At 58.4% G+C, this 14,855-nt stretch overlaps 5 protein-coding genes across 5 annotated transcripts; 1 reads left to right on the top strand and 4 right to left on the bottom strand.

Annotated features, from left to right (window-relative positions):
• Positions 1-196: 196 nt before the first annotated feature.
• Positions 197-2,677, top strand: TRAVEDRAFT_27805 (MFS general substrate transporter). The gene is made up of 9 exons (XM_008037873.1): positions 197-456; positions 519-603; positions 661-883; positions 952-1,175; positions 1,232-1,631; positions 1,684-1,743; positions 1,795-1,858; positions 1,916-2,291; positions 2,359-2,677. Exons 1-9 carry the CDS (start codon positions 396-398, stop codon positions 2,582-2,584), a joined length of 1,719 nt encoding a protein of 572 aa, XP_008036064.1. The 5' UTR covers positions 197-395; the 3' UTR covers positions 2,585-2,677.
• Positions 2,678-3,181: 504 nt separating this feature from the next.
• On the bottom strand, positions 3,182-7,652 carry TRAVEDRAFT_27804 (inositol polyphosphate phosphatase; the record flags this gene model as incomplete). The annotated part of the gene is made up of 14 exons (XM_008037872.1): positions 3,182-3,618; positions 3,683-3,849; positions 3,911-4,032; positions 4,085-4,244; positions 4,303-4,366; positions 4,418-4,832; positions 4,883-4,942; positions 4,995-5,058; positions 5,120-5,495; positions 5,572-6,405; positions 6,470-6,602; positions 6,659-7,054; positions 7,117-7,399; positions 7,453-7,652. Coding segments are annotated over 5 exons (1,300 nt in total), but the record flags the coding sequence as incomplete, so codon positions are not given.
• A 992-nt stretch (positions 7,653-8,644) lies between these two features.
• Positions 8,645-9,235, bottom strand: TRAVEDRAFT_118724 (uncharacterized protein; the record flags this gene model as incomplete). Its single annotated transcript, XM_008038395.1, has 3 exons — positions 8,645-8,700; positions 8,765-9,125; positions 9,182-9,235. Coding segments are annotated over 3 exons (471 nt in total), but the record flags the coding sequence as incomplete, so codon positions are not given.
• A 1,503-nt stretch (positions 9,236-10,738) lies between these two features.
• Positions 10,739-13,271, bottom strand: TRAVEDRAFT_57480 (amino acid transporter; the record flags this gene model as incomplete). Its single annotated transcript, XM_008038253.1, has 15 exons — positions 10,739-10,925; positions 10,976-11,035; positions 11,093-11,521; positions 11,580-11,589; positions 11,642-11,712; positions 11,764-11,910; positions 11,968-11,998; positions 12,056-12,183; positions 12,239-12,275; positions 12,336-12,412; positions 12,461-12,533; positions 12,585-12,780; positions 12,834-12,900; positions 13,057-13,111; positions 13,167-13,271. The coding sequence occupies 15 exons, from the start codon at positions 13,269-13,271 to the stop codon at positions 10,843-10,845; spliced, it is 1,569 nt and encodes a 522-aa protein (XP_008036444.1). The 3' UTR covers positions 10,739-10,842.
• A 302-nt stretch (positions 13,272-13,573) lies between these two features.
• On the bottom strand, positions 13,574-14,780 carry TRAVEDRAFT_70594 (mitochondrial 50S ribosomal protein L3). Its single transcript, XM_008038394.1, has 5 exons — positions 14,554-14,780; positions 14,298-14,499; positions 14,179-14,239; positions 14,009-14,120; positions 13,574-13,952 (listed from the first exon to the last, which is right to left on the bottom strand). Exons 1-5 carry the CDS (start codon positions 14,773-14,775, stop codon positions 13,602-13,604), a joined length of 948 nt encoding a protein of 315 aa, XP_008036585.1. The 5' UTR covers positions 14,776-14,780; the 3' UTR covers positions 13,574-13,601.
• Between the last annotated feature and the right edge of the window lie 75 nt (positions 14,781-14,855).

Raw genomic sequence — 14,855 nt, 5'->3', positions numbered from 1 at the left:
GTGTGGATACTGGCAAGGCGAGAGCAGCTGCTGAGCGCGTCGTGCCGACCGCCGACGGAGACGCAGGTGGCTGATCACGAATTATCTGATTAGATCACAGCTTGAGCTCCTGGATCTGATTAGATGAGGTTATCTAGCCGTTTTCATTGGCGTTCGGTGCTCGGAGGCCCTCCTTCTCCTTGGCTCGCGCATATACCTGTTGTCCATGTCCCTAGCTGGAGCAGGTCAGCCGTGTCGAGACTCTCGGAACAACAGTGTCCCGTCACTAGGAAGATGGTCTCCGGAGACAGAAGGCTGATCTTTCCGCGTGGGGAGGCACGCGAACACGCTCAATTCCTCGGGCGGCGCAGGGTCGGCGGCAGGGAGGGCTGCCAACATCCACCACCACCATCGCCATGTCCGCTGCCAAACCGCTGTTGGCTGCCGGACCTGCGGATGACGGAGGTATCTACGGCGGTGAGTAGACTTTGATATCATCTGGGGAAATTATGCGTGACGCTGTGGCGCGTTATCTACAGCTGGAGGTGCAGGATCGTACGGGTCCGTGAACACTGTGGCAGCGACCTCTTGGTCTCGTCGATGGCTGAAGCCGTCGCCCATATGGTGCGTTGAGGCTCGCGAGTGCACCTCCGCGCGATGCTGAGAATGCACGTTATGCAGGATTCTCGCCTTGTCTGCGACGGCGGCCATCTCGACGTCCGGCGTCGTCGCGCCCCGCTTTGAAATATACACCCGCACAATCTGCCAGGTCTACGGCGTCGACGCCACCTCCCGTGAATGTCTGACGGACCCCACGGTCCAGGCGGCTGTGGCACGACTGATCGCGGTGTTTACAACTATATCGGGCCTGCTCACAACACTAACCACCGCATGGTGGGGCTCTGTACGTCCTTCTATCTTGAGCTGCACCTTGTTCAGAGCTTGACTGTGGGATGGATGCGGGCGTGCTAGCTATCTGACCGACATGGGCGCATGTGGGTGCTGGGATTCAACGTCGCGGGCCTCTTGGTGTCCGACATCAGCTTCCTCATCGTGGCCGATTTCTGGGACAAGCTCCCGGGGACGTACTGGTGGTTCGTCATTGGACCTGCCGTGGAGGGCCTGGTGGGAGCCGTCTCGGTGGCCTCGGTGATGATGCACGCTTACATCTCTGACTGTTCTGACGCCGCGACGCGGTATGGGTTTATCTCCGTGGTTTCTGGTTCTACGTCCTGACGCTTTCCGACTTTAGGTCACGAGCTTTCTCCCAGCTAATGGGACTTCTATTCTTCGGCATGAGCGTTGGGCCCCTGCTGAGCGGCTTCATAATGCGCGCGACGCACCGTCTCTTCCCCGTGTTCTACGCGACGACGACGATCGACGCCATCGTGGCGCTGTTTGTCTGGTTCATCATCCCGGAGTCCCTCTCTCCGTCTGTGATGCGGGAACGTCGCGCCGCGCAGGCGCAACAGCTGGGCACCCCCGCTCCTGGTGTGATCAGCAAGCTGAAACGCTGGGGTGCCATGTTCGACGTCGTCTCTCCGCTCGCGGTGCTGCTGCCGAAGAAGGTCGAGACGCCTAGCAAGGGTAAACGTGTAGACTGGAACTTGACTTACCTGGGCGCGGCCTATGGATTTGGAACATTGGTGTTGGTGAGTGTTCCACCGAGAACGAATCCGTTCATCGTCTGATACGTGTGCCCAGGCGTCCGTGTATCAACAATTGCAATATGCATCTCTTACTTTCGGATGGACTTCAGAAAATGTGAGGCATCGACTCATGGTGCATTGATTATTCCAGCTGACACAACTGCAGATCAATTATTGGATAGGTGGCGTCAACATATCTAAGGCAACCTACCTCACAATTGTCTTCCCGGGTAAGTACACGGTCATCCAATCGTGGGGTAGCCCTCTCCTGACCTCGTTCCAACCAGGCATCGTCAAGCTCCTCACTTACATATGGCAACCGGCCGGCAAGCCGTCAACGCCTGCGGTGGAATCCGAGCCCCTCTTCCTCCCCTCTGAAGAGCCAGAGCAGTCTACGACCGTCCCTGCGCCCAAAAAACGCCTCCGAGCTGCGTCCCTGGATCTAATACTCGCGCGGGCGGCGCTGGTGACCGACATCATCTTCTACGCACTCACGCCGAGCGCAGCCACCGCAGCGCTCTTCGCGGTCTACAGCATGTGCATCTCGCTCGGCGCGAGTTTCGGGCCAGTGATGCAGAGTCTCGGGCTGGAGCTATACGCACGTCGCGGGGGCGCAGACACGGGTCGTCTGCTGGGCGCGCTCACCGTCGTCTCCGCTCTGAGGTGCGTTCGCGTTCACTATGCGGAGCTCGCGGACCGGGTGTGTCATTGATGTTCTGTCATCGTGCAGCTCGCACATCGTCGGCCCAACGTTGTTTGGGCTGACGTACATGCGGACGGTGGCGACTGTGCCGGGCGCGATCTACTTCCTGTGCTGCGCGTCGCTGTTTGTGAGCTTGCTGCTGCTGATGCTCATCCGGCTGCGGGGGACAGGCGCGGTTGAGCAGGAGCCAGCGGACACGACCGCGTGGGAGGGGCCAGGTGGAAGGGAGACCGCGGCGGTACCTGCAGAGTAGGCGCTTCGATGCCGCCACCGGTAAGGTTGGAAGCACGGTAAGATCGTGGATTGTGGCGTTGTGTACCTACTAGTATACTACCAATAGTCGTGCGCATTCGTTCAGCGTGAGGGCGGTGGGTCCAGGATGGGTCTCGGTTCTCTAGGTACCACGCACTTGCGGATCACAGTAAGTGCCTGGCTAGGGACTTTCGGGGCACTGGCAGCGGCGTACTCAGACGAGCCTCCGGAAGCAATCCGAGATGTTGGTGTAAGTATAGCGCCTCCGTTCACACATGCTCCCCCGGCCATGCTGCAAGGTTCATGCAGACTGGCTCTGCAATTGAACGCGTTTGCTGCGCTGCGACGGCGTGTTGTGCAGAGCTGACTCCGCGGAAGGCGGCAGGGATATGCCGGTATCGGACACTGGTGGCTGGACATCGCGCACGACTGGGTGTGTGATGACATTCGAATGTGGCGGCAGCTCAGCCAAGTTGCCGGCCGGACGCCATCGCCGCTCCACACTCTGAGCTCACTTATCTCCCAAGCACGCCTGCTACTTATCCTCACTTATCTCCTGAACGCCTGCTACTTATCGTTCTGCTATATCTATAACGCACCTCGCCCTCGTGTCTCCCCATCTCCTCCCGCTCGCCCTCGTCGAGCAAGCGCCTCGCTGCGGGCCCTCCCACCTCCCACCATGTCTCCCCCGTCCTCGCGAGGCGTGTCTCTTCTCCGCCAGGATGCCTCTTCGCGCTCACGTTCGCGCCCGAGCTCGCGCCCGCGCGGATCCCGCAATACCACGACGTCCACCATTCCCCTGCTCGCTCAGGGGCCCGACGATCTCATGGTGCCCGGCGGCCCGGTCGGCGAGGAGACTGCGGAGCTCCTGCACGAGTTTGTACACCCCCACCACGACAGTGAGCAGACGCTCGCGGAGGAGGACGAGCCTACCGATGCTGCATGCGAGGGAGAGGGACAGGACCCGGGAGAAGAGGAGGTCGATCGCTTGTGGAGGAAGAAGCAGCCGTGGTGGAAGAGGCCCTCGCCCTGGTGGTCAGTCCCCACCCGCTCTGTGCCTCGCGCATAGCTTGAACGTACATGTCCCCACCCGCGACAGGTTTCTGGCCTATGTGCCGTTCTCTGCCATTGCCATGACGATCACCGCGGCAGCCAAGATTGAGTTGTACACTTACCTCGCGTGCGAGGTGCACAAGCCGGTCGTAACTCCCGACCGGGATGTGCTATCATTCTTCAGCCACAATAACGGCACATTGACGCTCGACCGTAAGTCGTGAACATACGCTGTTTCAGCGGGACGTGGTTCACTTTCCACTGTTTCCTGTAGAACCGAGCCAGAGAGTATGCCATGCGGACCCTGTGGTCTCCGCCGCGGTCGCCGAGCTGAACATACTCATGACTACTACGATGGGAATCTTGAGTTGTTTGACCACCGCTTGGTGGGGCTCGGTATGTTCTTCGACTTTCGTGGACGATTGGCAACTGAGCATCGAAATGTTAGCTTTCCGACCGATACGGCCGCACCACCGTGTTGAGTTGCGCCGTTGTAGGCGTTGTCCTAACGGACTTCAACATCATCATGGTATATTACTTTTACAAGCAACTGCCAGGGGGATATTCGTTTTTGGTCGTGGGGCCGATAATGGAAGGTCTTCTAGGTGGTAAGCCACACATACGTCCTACAGGCTAGCCACAATAATCTGAGGCCTTTTCGTCCAGGTCTGTCGTCTATATCCGGGAACGTGCACGCATATATGGCGGACTGCACGTCTCCCGCTAACCGGTAGGTTGGCTCTATGAGAATGCATACATCGACTGACCGCCACGTCTCCAGTTCCAAGATATTCTCTCGCTACCTCGGGCTCCTCTTTACGGGGATGGCAATCGGGCCTACGCTGGGCGGGCTCGTCATCCGCTTTACCGGCAGCTTCATCTCCGTGTTCTATATCGCCGCGGGGCTGCACCTCGTCTACGCCTTGCTCGTCTGGTTCGTCATCCCCGAGTCGCTGCACAAGCGCGACATGGAGGCTGCGCGCATCCGGCAGCGGGTCGAGGAAGAACAGTATCGCGCAGCCCACGCACACGGGGGCGCTCTCGTGCTGCTCAAGCGGCTGTTTGCGTTTTTGACGCCGCTGATGCTGTTCCTACCAATCGAGCTGAACCAGGGTGGAACGCCGTCGAAGGGGAAGAGGCGCGATTGGAGCCTTGCTCTCTTGGTCGCTGCTTATGGGTTTACAGTCTCTCTAATGGTAGCGGTCTCAGCGAAGTACTGTTTGAAACAACGCTCACGCACCCACAGGGTTCATACGTGTACATCATGCAATATATTCAGACATTCTTCGAATGGGACACTGAGCAAGTACGTGCACGTTTGGACTATCTAAGTGATCGTCCATACTGATATCAAACAGGTTGGCTACTGGTTCAGCACCATTGGCGTGTCCAGGGCTCTCTTTCTAACAGTCATTTTACCGTGTATGTATCGATCCGGTACATGTGTAGCGCGGGTGTCCTAACGTATGCCTTGCGACCACAGTCATAATCAAACTGGCCAAACCCACGCCTCCTCCGATCCAGCTCCCCACAGAGCCGGCCGAACCTCTTGAGGGCGGGGAAGCACGTTCACCCGCGGCAGACGACGACGCTCCTCCGCCACGGCCCCCTCCCGCACACCACTCGCCCGCGTTTGACCTAGTGCTCGCCCGCGCGTCGCTTGCGGTAGACGCGTTGACGTACCTGCTCATGGCCTTCGCACCCAACGGCCTGATCTTCGCCGCGACGTCGTGCCTCGGCGCACTCGGCATGGGCTTCGGGCCCGCGGTGCAGAGCGTCGCGCTCACGCTGTACAACCGCCGCGGCGGGCGGGACTCGGGCAAGCTCTTCGGCGCGATGAGCGTCGTGCAGGCCCTGAGGTGCGTTGCGCCCCCTCTCCCCTCTGAAATGTCCACCCCCGTCCCCACGACGGGCGTACTGACTGTCCGGGTGCAGCGCGCAGATCTTCGGGCCGTTCGTGTACGGGATCACGTACGCGAAGACGGTCGGGACGTTCCCGAAGGCGATCATCTTCCTCGCTGCGGGCGCGGTCACGGTCTCGTGCGTGCTGCTTGCGTTCGTGCGCCTCCCGCCGGACCCCGCGGGCGGGCCTGGCGCGGGCGGGGACGTCGAGGAGCAGGTTCAGCCGTACGCGGCGGCACACCCCGAGCGCGAGGAGACCCTCGTCGGGGAGGCGCAGCCACTCATCGTTATCGACGACGAGGAAAGCGGGCGGAAGGTTGTCAAGCCGTAAAGCGCTTGCGCCCTGCTCTCACCCTTGGCTTGTGGGTTGGTACTGGTTGGCCTGAGACGGAACCTGTTACCTGTTGTACTTGTATCCAAACACACGACTCCCGCACTCGACCTACATAGCCTAGAGCAGCTAAATATGCAATATACCAGTCCGTCACAACAATATTAATTTACATGGACAACGCGCTACAGTCGTCGCGTATACACGAAGTCTAACCACATCAGTTACAATAGGGTATACACGTACACTCAGGGCAGCAGCAGGTCCTGCTCCGGGCCCTGCGTGGCGCGCCACCAGCGCCAGAAGCCGAGGCTGACGAGCAGGTTCCCGAGGCCCATCAGCGCCGAGCCCGCGCCGAGCATCGTGAGCAGCCACCAGCAGTAGCCGATGAGACGGTCGAATGTCCTGCCAGTGTACCGCTTCGCGTGCGCCCACGGGTCCGGCGTCGGGTGGTATCCTGTTGGGAGGCGGAGCACGGGCACGGCGGTGGTGCCGCGGGTAGGCGGCGGTAGGAGGAGTAGGGTGACGATGGGTTTCTGTCAAAACAGCGCGGTACGTCAAACAGGGAAGCAAGGAAGGAATAGAAGAAAGGGAGCGTACGTGGTCCGAGGTGGTATAGGAGGGTATCGCGGTATACAAGACGTTAGTGATGCTCGACGCCTGCGGCGCGTCGGGCGAGTCTGCGTGCGTCGCGTACATGACGCGGTCGGTCCACGCCGGCATACGCTTCGGGCTGCGTCGCTGCGTCAGCAAGAGACACACGCAAAACGGACAGACGTGCGCACGCACTCGTACTCGTCCACCTGGCCAAGGCGGTACTTGTAGCTGCACTTGAAGCGCCAGAACTCGCCCTCGCGGAAGCCCTGGAACACCGTGCCGCGCACGTCGCGCTCGATCAGCAGCTGGTCGTGCTCCTTCAGCGCCGCGCGGCCGTCGTCGGTCGAGAGCGCGTGCACGAGCGCAGGGAGCTCCGCGCGCGATGCGAACGCGTGGTCCAGGGGAAGGGACAGCCGAAAGTTCAGGTCCCCGAAGAAGAAGAGGTGCGAGGTCGCGAACATCGTCGTCGGCGCGGGCGAGGCGGACGCGGGGAGGGGCGGGAAGAGCAGCGAGCCGACGATGTGGTTGTAGTCCGCGATCCGGTGGGCGAGCTTCGGCGCGTGCGCGGTGAGGTGCGCACAGACGAACCTGGGTGTGCCCCGCGTGTGGGTACGGTCTACCCAAGAAGCAATGGACGGCGTGGGACGTACGTGTAGACCTCCCCGACACCACCGTCCTCGTCTGGCACGCGGAAGCGCACGCCGACCGCGCCCTTGTTGCCCATGTACAGCGGGCCGCAGCCGGTCCACTGCGTCTGCACGTCGCACGCGCGGCGGCCGACGCCGTCATCGCGGCCGTAGACGAGGAGCGCGACGCCGACGTTGACGACCTTCGCGATGAGCGTGTAGCGCTCCTTGTTCGGCGCGTGTGTCTCGATTTGCGAGAGGATGAGCGCGTGCCGGTTCTCGATGGCCGCCTTGGAGAGGCCGGACACTGCTCGCACGTCGGTAAGAATCAGGGTATCGGCGAGGTACGAGAAGACTCACGGCCGAGGTGGAGAGGAAGGAGCTCCTGGAAACCGACCGCGACGATGTCGGGCGCGCGTCGCTCGCGGGCGAGAAAGCTGGAGACTTGGAGCGTCGGCGCGAGCCAGTCGACAAGGTCTTGAGGGAGGCCGCGCTCGGCCTGGAGGTTGGTGTTATAGGAGGCGATCTGGACGAGCGGGCGGGAAGGGTCGACGGTCATGGTGGGAGGTGCAGGGAGGTCTCAGGGCATTGGCAGGATAAGTTATGGGTTGGGTGGGTGGACGAGCTTTGCCGTCATGGAGCGCACTGGGAGGACGAGCGAGGCACAGCCGCCCCGCGCGCCTCCACCGGGCCTCGATCGCAGCGTCATGCCCAGTTTGGCAATCTCTCAAGTTGAGGTACCCTTGCTAAGCGTCCCCTTGGAATTATGTGTACAAAAGTACCCGTTCAGGCTCCCCTCTCGCAGTTGCTACAGCTCATACTAGCTCCTCACGCGAACAATCTCAACGCGATGGCCCCTGGAGGTGCCGGCGGGCGTACTTCAAGGGGGAGATGATACAGTGCCTTCGACAGTCGCTTCTCCTGGTTTTCATCACCATCCGTAAAGCGTGTCCTGGAGATGGCAGTTTGAACCATTTCTCACGGCGCTTCCTTGTCTTGGCCGGCCTGGGGGAGTGGTGTTGGCTGACGAGACCCGTAGACAATGAGCGCCCTCGGCTGTCACTAGTCCAAGGAATTCGGATTGGTGCTTCCGTAGTCCCTCGAGGCATTCATAAAGCACAAAGTGGAGTTTGGAGGATGTTGAAGCATTCATGAAGGCGTGCTGTCGCGATATGTAGCCGGAAGAGAGGTTTGCCCCAGAAAACTGAATCTCGACGCGATTTCCGAGCGCTGCTCGGCGAAGACCGGCGTAATCTGCGACAAGAGGCATCCCGGAATCGTCAACGCGGCTTCGCGCATGGAAGGGCATCCAGTATGAGCCTAAAATAGGTAATCGATAATTATTTCACGTGTTCGGGGATGGGGTGGTCGGCACTCTTTGTCCATGTGGGTCGCAAGTACGAGTACGGCGCGACTTGCTTACTTCCTCTCATCAACGTCACATATTAAGTTCTGGTAAGTACATGGTAATGGTCCATCGTCCAGGGCGGGGTGTGCAGTATGATAAAATAATAGACGAGTGGTCCGTAAGAAGTTCTACTACTTACTCGGCTCAGGAGCAGCCGCAAGTGTTCACGTCCGCTGTTTGTCCAAAAGGGCATGTGCCGTCTACATCATTGTCAGTCATAACGATCGCGAGGGTAGTAGTAACGGCCCTGAGACAGCAACTCACCTGCTCCGAACGCAAATAGCCCCGAATTCACGTCCCCAAAGATCCCAAGGTCGACACCGTCAAGCTGGGGGCGCACCACACCAGCAAGCTCCGGGTTCCGCGGCGCGCGCTGGCAGAAGAGCGTGCTCGGGATGACGCCGTTAATGTTCGGCGCGTTCCGCGGGTGGCTCGCGTACGCCACCGCGTTCGCGATGAGCGCGTCGGTGTTTGTGACCCCGGGCGAGCGCGCAAAGTCGATCATCGCGTCCGCGTTGTCTTGCTGCGCACAGGGCTCGGCATCGGCGAGGAGGGCGTTGATGCCGTCCACTCCGGCAAGCTGCACACACGGCTCGTTGGTGAAAATATCGCCGCCGCTGACGAGCTGCGAGAAGCATTAGGTAAAACACGGGATTGCGGAAGGATGCGCGTGAGGCTTACACAAAGGTCCTGCCATGACTGCGCAACTGCAGGGAGGTCGTCTTGCGCGATGCGTCTCGACAGCGTAGCGTTGCTCGGAGCATCGGTGGGCAAAGCCGAAGATGTTGCGCTCGCCAAAGTGGCAGTGGCAGTGGTGGTGATGTTACTTGCGGTGCTCGATGCGACGGGGTCCGCGACGGACGAAGATCCAGACGAGGAAAGGGTAGTGAACGATGTGAAGGATGCAGCGGACGACGTGAGGGCGGAAGATGTGGGGAGTGCACTACCCGAGGCAAGCGCTAAACAAGCGGGAGGGACCTCCGGGATATCGAACGAGATAGAGGTTGCGGAAGGCTGAGCAGTGCTATCCGTGGCGCTTGCGGGGTCACTCGTGGAGGAGTCGGTAGCAGAAGGGGGAGCCGACGAATCAGTGGCAGATGCGGCAGCGCTTGCCGAGGTGACGGTAGAGTCGGTGGAGGAGACCGAACCATCTGTCGCAGAGACATTCGCGGCAGAGTCAGTCGGGGATCCATCCGAATCCGTGGCGGAAGCAGCGACGGAAGAGTCGGTCTCAGTGACAGAGGCAGAGTCGTTGATTGTAGTGGCGATTGCAGTCGCCGTGGGTGCCGGAGTAGCAGCCGAGGACAGGGCAGTGGAGGTTGCGTTGGATGAGATAGTTGTCGGCAATGACAGTGTGGTGCTGGCTGAACTTGAAAGACTGGCCCAACAGAAATGTGAGTGACCAAAGAATGCCTATATATCAAATGAAAACTTACATGCTCAGCGGGAGTGCTTGCACTGAGAGGACGAGTGCAATGAACACAAGGAAGGGTGATGGCCCCATAATAACGGAAGATATTGCAATGAAGGGGGAAGATTTAACGAGGATGAAGTTAAGAGTAGCGGAGCCTATGGTCCGGAAGGAAATTTGAAGGCAAAGGTCAAAGGGCGGGAAGAAGAGGCGAGTGGAGAGCACCTGGCTCACTGGTGAAAGGCAAAAGTGCGTCCTCACTCTTATAGGGACACCTTGCGCGCCGGCCGACCTTGGCACGTAACAGCAGAGACGGCGGGCGAGACACCTTGCCGCACCGTCTTTCCATAACTGATGAAAGCAAGGACACACGCCAACGACATAGGACGTCTTGTCGGCAGTAGCGCTGACGGTGTTAGCATCGCATGTCAAAGCTGTATGTCCAAGTTGACCCTCGGACGGACCCGTGCACGTCGGGACGTCTGTCAATGGCCGGGCGCTGATGCGCAGGTCAACTCGGCGTGGTAGGCGCGTGTATCTGCTTCTGTCATAAGAACGGTAGTGTACGTCAGCGTAGCGATAGGAACTAATGAAAATGAATTACTGACATCGACAGCTGAGGAGAAAAGGGAGAGAAGGAAGTGTCAATTCGGAAGCTGGAATCCCTCACGAACACGTGGAAACAGCACCCGGATATCCATCTCCACCCCCGACCAGTGGTAGCAGTTCGCGTAGGGGAAGGGTTTGTCGGGACGGAGAGGCTCGCGGCCAGCAGGGTGTTGGCTATTCGGATATATGGGGCTGCACATGTCCGCGGTGATCCTTGTTTCCGCGTCCTCTTCGCGAGTGTATGCTAGATTGTCATTGTTCACCATGTGTGCGATGTACACTGTCTCTCTCGATGAACAGGTACATGGATTCATATGAGAGCTCACGCTTTCACGTAATGCTCATCAGCGTCTGCGACGTCGGTGTCGTGGACCCCAGGAGGACCTCTGTAATGGAAACGGCCACCTGCAGAATATTTAAATGAGGAACCCATTGCAACCAATCTGTTCACTCACTAATCATATACCACACCGCGCTGATCGCCGCGAATCCAACGAACACGACGGACGCGTAGTCTGGCCGGAATCATCGTCAATATATGCGACCTACCAAGTCGACCCTGCCTCACTCACTCATAGTCGATTGGTCAACCGGAAGGGCCGCCGGCATGGAGAACAGCACCATCTCCAGCGCAACCCAAAGGATCGCCATGACATTGATGAACCAGCCCCAGTTCCCGAGGGGGTAAGGCGCGCCCGCAACGCCCTTCCTGCCCCCAGCGAGCAGCACAATGATCGGGATCGCGTAGCTTGCCCCAAGGCACATCACTTCTACCCCGACGAACGCGTTGAACGCTGCGCTGGACCCGAGGAAGATCAGCCCCAGCAGCGCTTCCACGCCCATGCAGAGGAGGAACGCGTTGAGAGGCAGCTCCGAGAACCGCGAGTCGACCTTGGCGAAGGTGCTGTAGAACGGTATGGCTTTGTCGCGGGCGAACGACCAGGTAGCGCGCGAAGCGGCGCAGTTAATCGAGATAGCGCAGAAGATGCCGACGCCGAAGACTGGACACGGGATAAGTCGTCGTTCAGTCTTCAAGGAAGACACGTAGGTCGTGCTTACTGATGAACCACTGTCAGAAATATCAGCTACGCGTGTAATGTGGCCGTAGTCCAAGCACTCACCATCCCAAACCCCCCGCCTCTGGATCCCATGATCAAGGTGTACATGACAGCGATGGGCTGGCCAGATGCCACTAGCAGCCATGATTCATATGTGTTTAATATCCGACGACATTGCCACGAACCTTCTAGTAGCACGCCAGTGTCTGGTAGCGTGAAGTTGATGGGGAGGATGAAGGCAATGCCCATCAAACATCCAATGGGAACAGACCAAACTATCGCCCGAGGCAGGTTGATGGAAGGGTTGTGTACTTCCTCGGCCATGCTAGTCGCTATAAAGCAGGCTTGATGAGCGCAAGCTAGACGATTTCGCAAAGCGAGATACCTACTCATGCCTATGGCCGAGAATGTGTAGCCCGCCTAAGAGGACAAGCACATCAGCGTAAAACACACACTGGTATGTAACATTACACTTGCCGGAAAGAGGCCGATGAAGAAGGCCCAACCAGGCGTCCACCCGGAAAACGAGGTATCGAAGTGCGTGAACGCGAACTCTGCAGAGTGCCGCCCTGCCTTCGCCTCCACAGAAAGGCACACAAGCATGACTGGAGAACGCATCAGCGGCTGCGGAGCATTAATGTGAAGTATGCTATGACATACCTACGAGGCCAATGGCGATCCAGTAGGCAGAGAGAATCTGATGTCGGGCCAATGTCGGGCTCAGGTTAAGCCGCAAGAAATTGTCAAGCTCACTTACATCGATCATAGGCAGATATCGATTGAAGAAAACGCAGAAGATGCTTGTTACGACGAGCATGCCCAGAAAGATGAGGTCTACGCTGTTGTGTGAGCCAGAGAATGGCCGTGTATCGAGCCACGTACAGGTTTGCCATGCGGTTGCTTCCCATTCAGGATGGTATATGTTTATGCCTGCGACGAGAAGTTGTGCCGTGCCCTTGAAGACACCTTGAGTACTGTGAGACATCATGCAGGGAATTGTACACACAAACGTTACGCTGAGGCTGACCATCCAGTCTCCTGTTACAGTTAGCCATCCGGTGATGTATGATATGAGGAGTCGATGCCGAGGTGGTGCCAGACGATAGCACCAGTAGTACGCGCCCGCGGACGTGGGATATTTGGAGGCGATCTCTCCTAGGGAAAGCGCAACGAAAAGAGAGAGCAGAGAGACGAGAAGTAACCTAGATAAAATTGAAATCAGCAGTGAGGTCTGGGACGCATAGAAAGGATGTACCCCCAGAACATCGGGACAGGCCCTCCGGCAACAAGGGACGTCGCAATGGGGGCACCGAGACCATATGCTGGGCGTCAAATATTATGATTGTATAATTGGCAAGCTTGGTCAAGGACGTACGGACTGCCATTATGGCTTCTCGGCTTCTATTGAGGTCATTTGTTCGACGGGTTGTAATACGAAAAGCTCACCCAGAGTCACTGTCATGATGTTACTAGAGAACGAAATGAAGCAAGAATTGCAAACGCACTGAATAGGATGTGGGGTAGTCCTCTCGACTAGAGTCGCATGTTTCAATACACGTACAGCTCATAAGCCCGCTTTCGCACTCACTCGTGCTAGCTCCTGCTCATAACCGAGCTTCTTCAGGTCATCGACTTCGCGTACGTCGGCGAAGACGATATGAGATTTGCCCCTGGGCTTGGCTTCTTTGTCCATGCTCACTGCAAAGCTTCGTCAAGGGCTCAAGAGGAGGTAGAGAGGGTGCACGTCGGGGCGTTGGGGGTGGGTGCTCACGCGAACCATGTTGATAACTGAGTCGCTGATAGCGTGGGCATAACGGAGCCGAAGGAGTCGGAAGGACTTGGCTTACGAGCCCCACCGTATAGAGTGTAGTCTGGGAAGATAGGCCTTCCATTGTGAAAATGAGATTAGCGCTGCCATCACCTGAGACGTTCTTCTGCTCGAGATAGATGCTCGCCTCAGTCAACGGCTCGGCGCCGGCGTCAGCCGCGAAAGTGGTGAGAGGGGGACAAAAAGCGAAGCCATCTATTCCCTAGGAACGAACGGGTCGCTAACACGAGCAGAGGGCGCTACGATAACTGGCGGCAACGCCTGGGCAAGCTCCTTCGTGCCTGCAGGGAAGGGTAGCTTGACGAGGCCCTTCGGAAGGACCTTTTCGAATTGACCCTTCGCGCTGTTGTGGTGCGCAAGCTGCGTCATCTTCTTCTTCGCGTCCCGGATCATGACCTGAGCGTCATCAATGCCAGGTACGCAGCCGCGTACGTAGATGAGCTCCAGGTCGGAGTCGACGCGTACGACAGTAAGGTTCTGAGTAGTGATGCGCTCGCCACCCAATCTGCCAGCCATCTTCTTTCCGGGCCAGACACGACCGGGATCCTGGCAGACAGGTATGTGTGTCAGTCGTATACAGCGGGCGAGAGTGGAGGACATACTTGATGGGCACCAATGGAACCTGCAGCACGATGTGAAACGGACACACCGTGACTAGCGCGCAGACCCTTGAAGTTCCACCTCTTCATAGTACCCTGGAAACCTTTCCCAAGTCTGTACAAGAGTGAGCGTTGTACTCGCAGCAAAGAGAATGCATTGCATATAGACTTACGACTTGGCAATCACATCAACAAACTGGCCGGGAACGAAGTGGACGGCAGATAGAGTGGTGCCTGTCAGATCCAACATGAGGACACGACTTGGACAGAACAGCGGGCGTTGTGCACTTACCGATTGGCACATGCGCGTCTGGGGTCACAGGGAACTCCTTCACAATACGCTTGGGAGGAACACCAGCCTTGGAGAAGTGGCCGAGCATCTGCTTGGTGGTGTTCTTCAAGGGCCTGTCCGAAGCGGCCACTTGGACTGCGTGGTATTCAGACTGGTCGTCCCGGACGGTCTTGATGTTCGCGGTAACCTGGCAGTTCTCCAGCTACACAAGGCGTCATGCGGTCCGTCTCGTGTATAGTAGAGTGTTCGGACACACCTGAAGGACTGTGACCGGGAACCTCACTCCGTGGTTGTCCCACATCACCGTCATACCGCGTTTGCGCGCGATGAGGCCTGTCCGCACCGAGGTTGGAGTCCAAGTGCTCGTCGACGCCGACGAAGATTCAGCTTCCGCAGTTGCGTTGCTGACCACAGTAGAGTGGAATGCCCTACATCGAGGGAAGACGGGGCGTGTCCCAAAGGACCACAGCCTGAGCATGGCGGTAGGGGACAGCGAAAGTTAGACGCTCGTCATAGTCGCGTCGGAATTTTGAGACGCCCCATGCGTGACCCCGGACC

Source organism: Trametes versicolor (genome assembly GCF_000271585.1).
Source record: "Trametes versicolor FP-101664 SS1 unplaced genomic scaffold TRAVEscaffold_4, whole genome shotgun sequence".
Taxonomy (NCBI): Eukaryota; Fungi; Basidiomycota; class Agaricomycetes; order Polyporales; family Polyporaceae; genus Trametes; species Trametes versicolor.
This window is presented reverse-complemented; position numbering and strand designations above follow the sequence as displayed.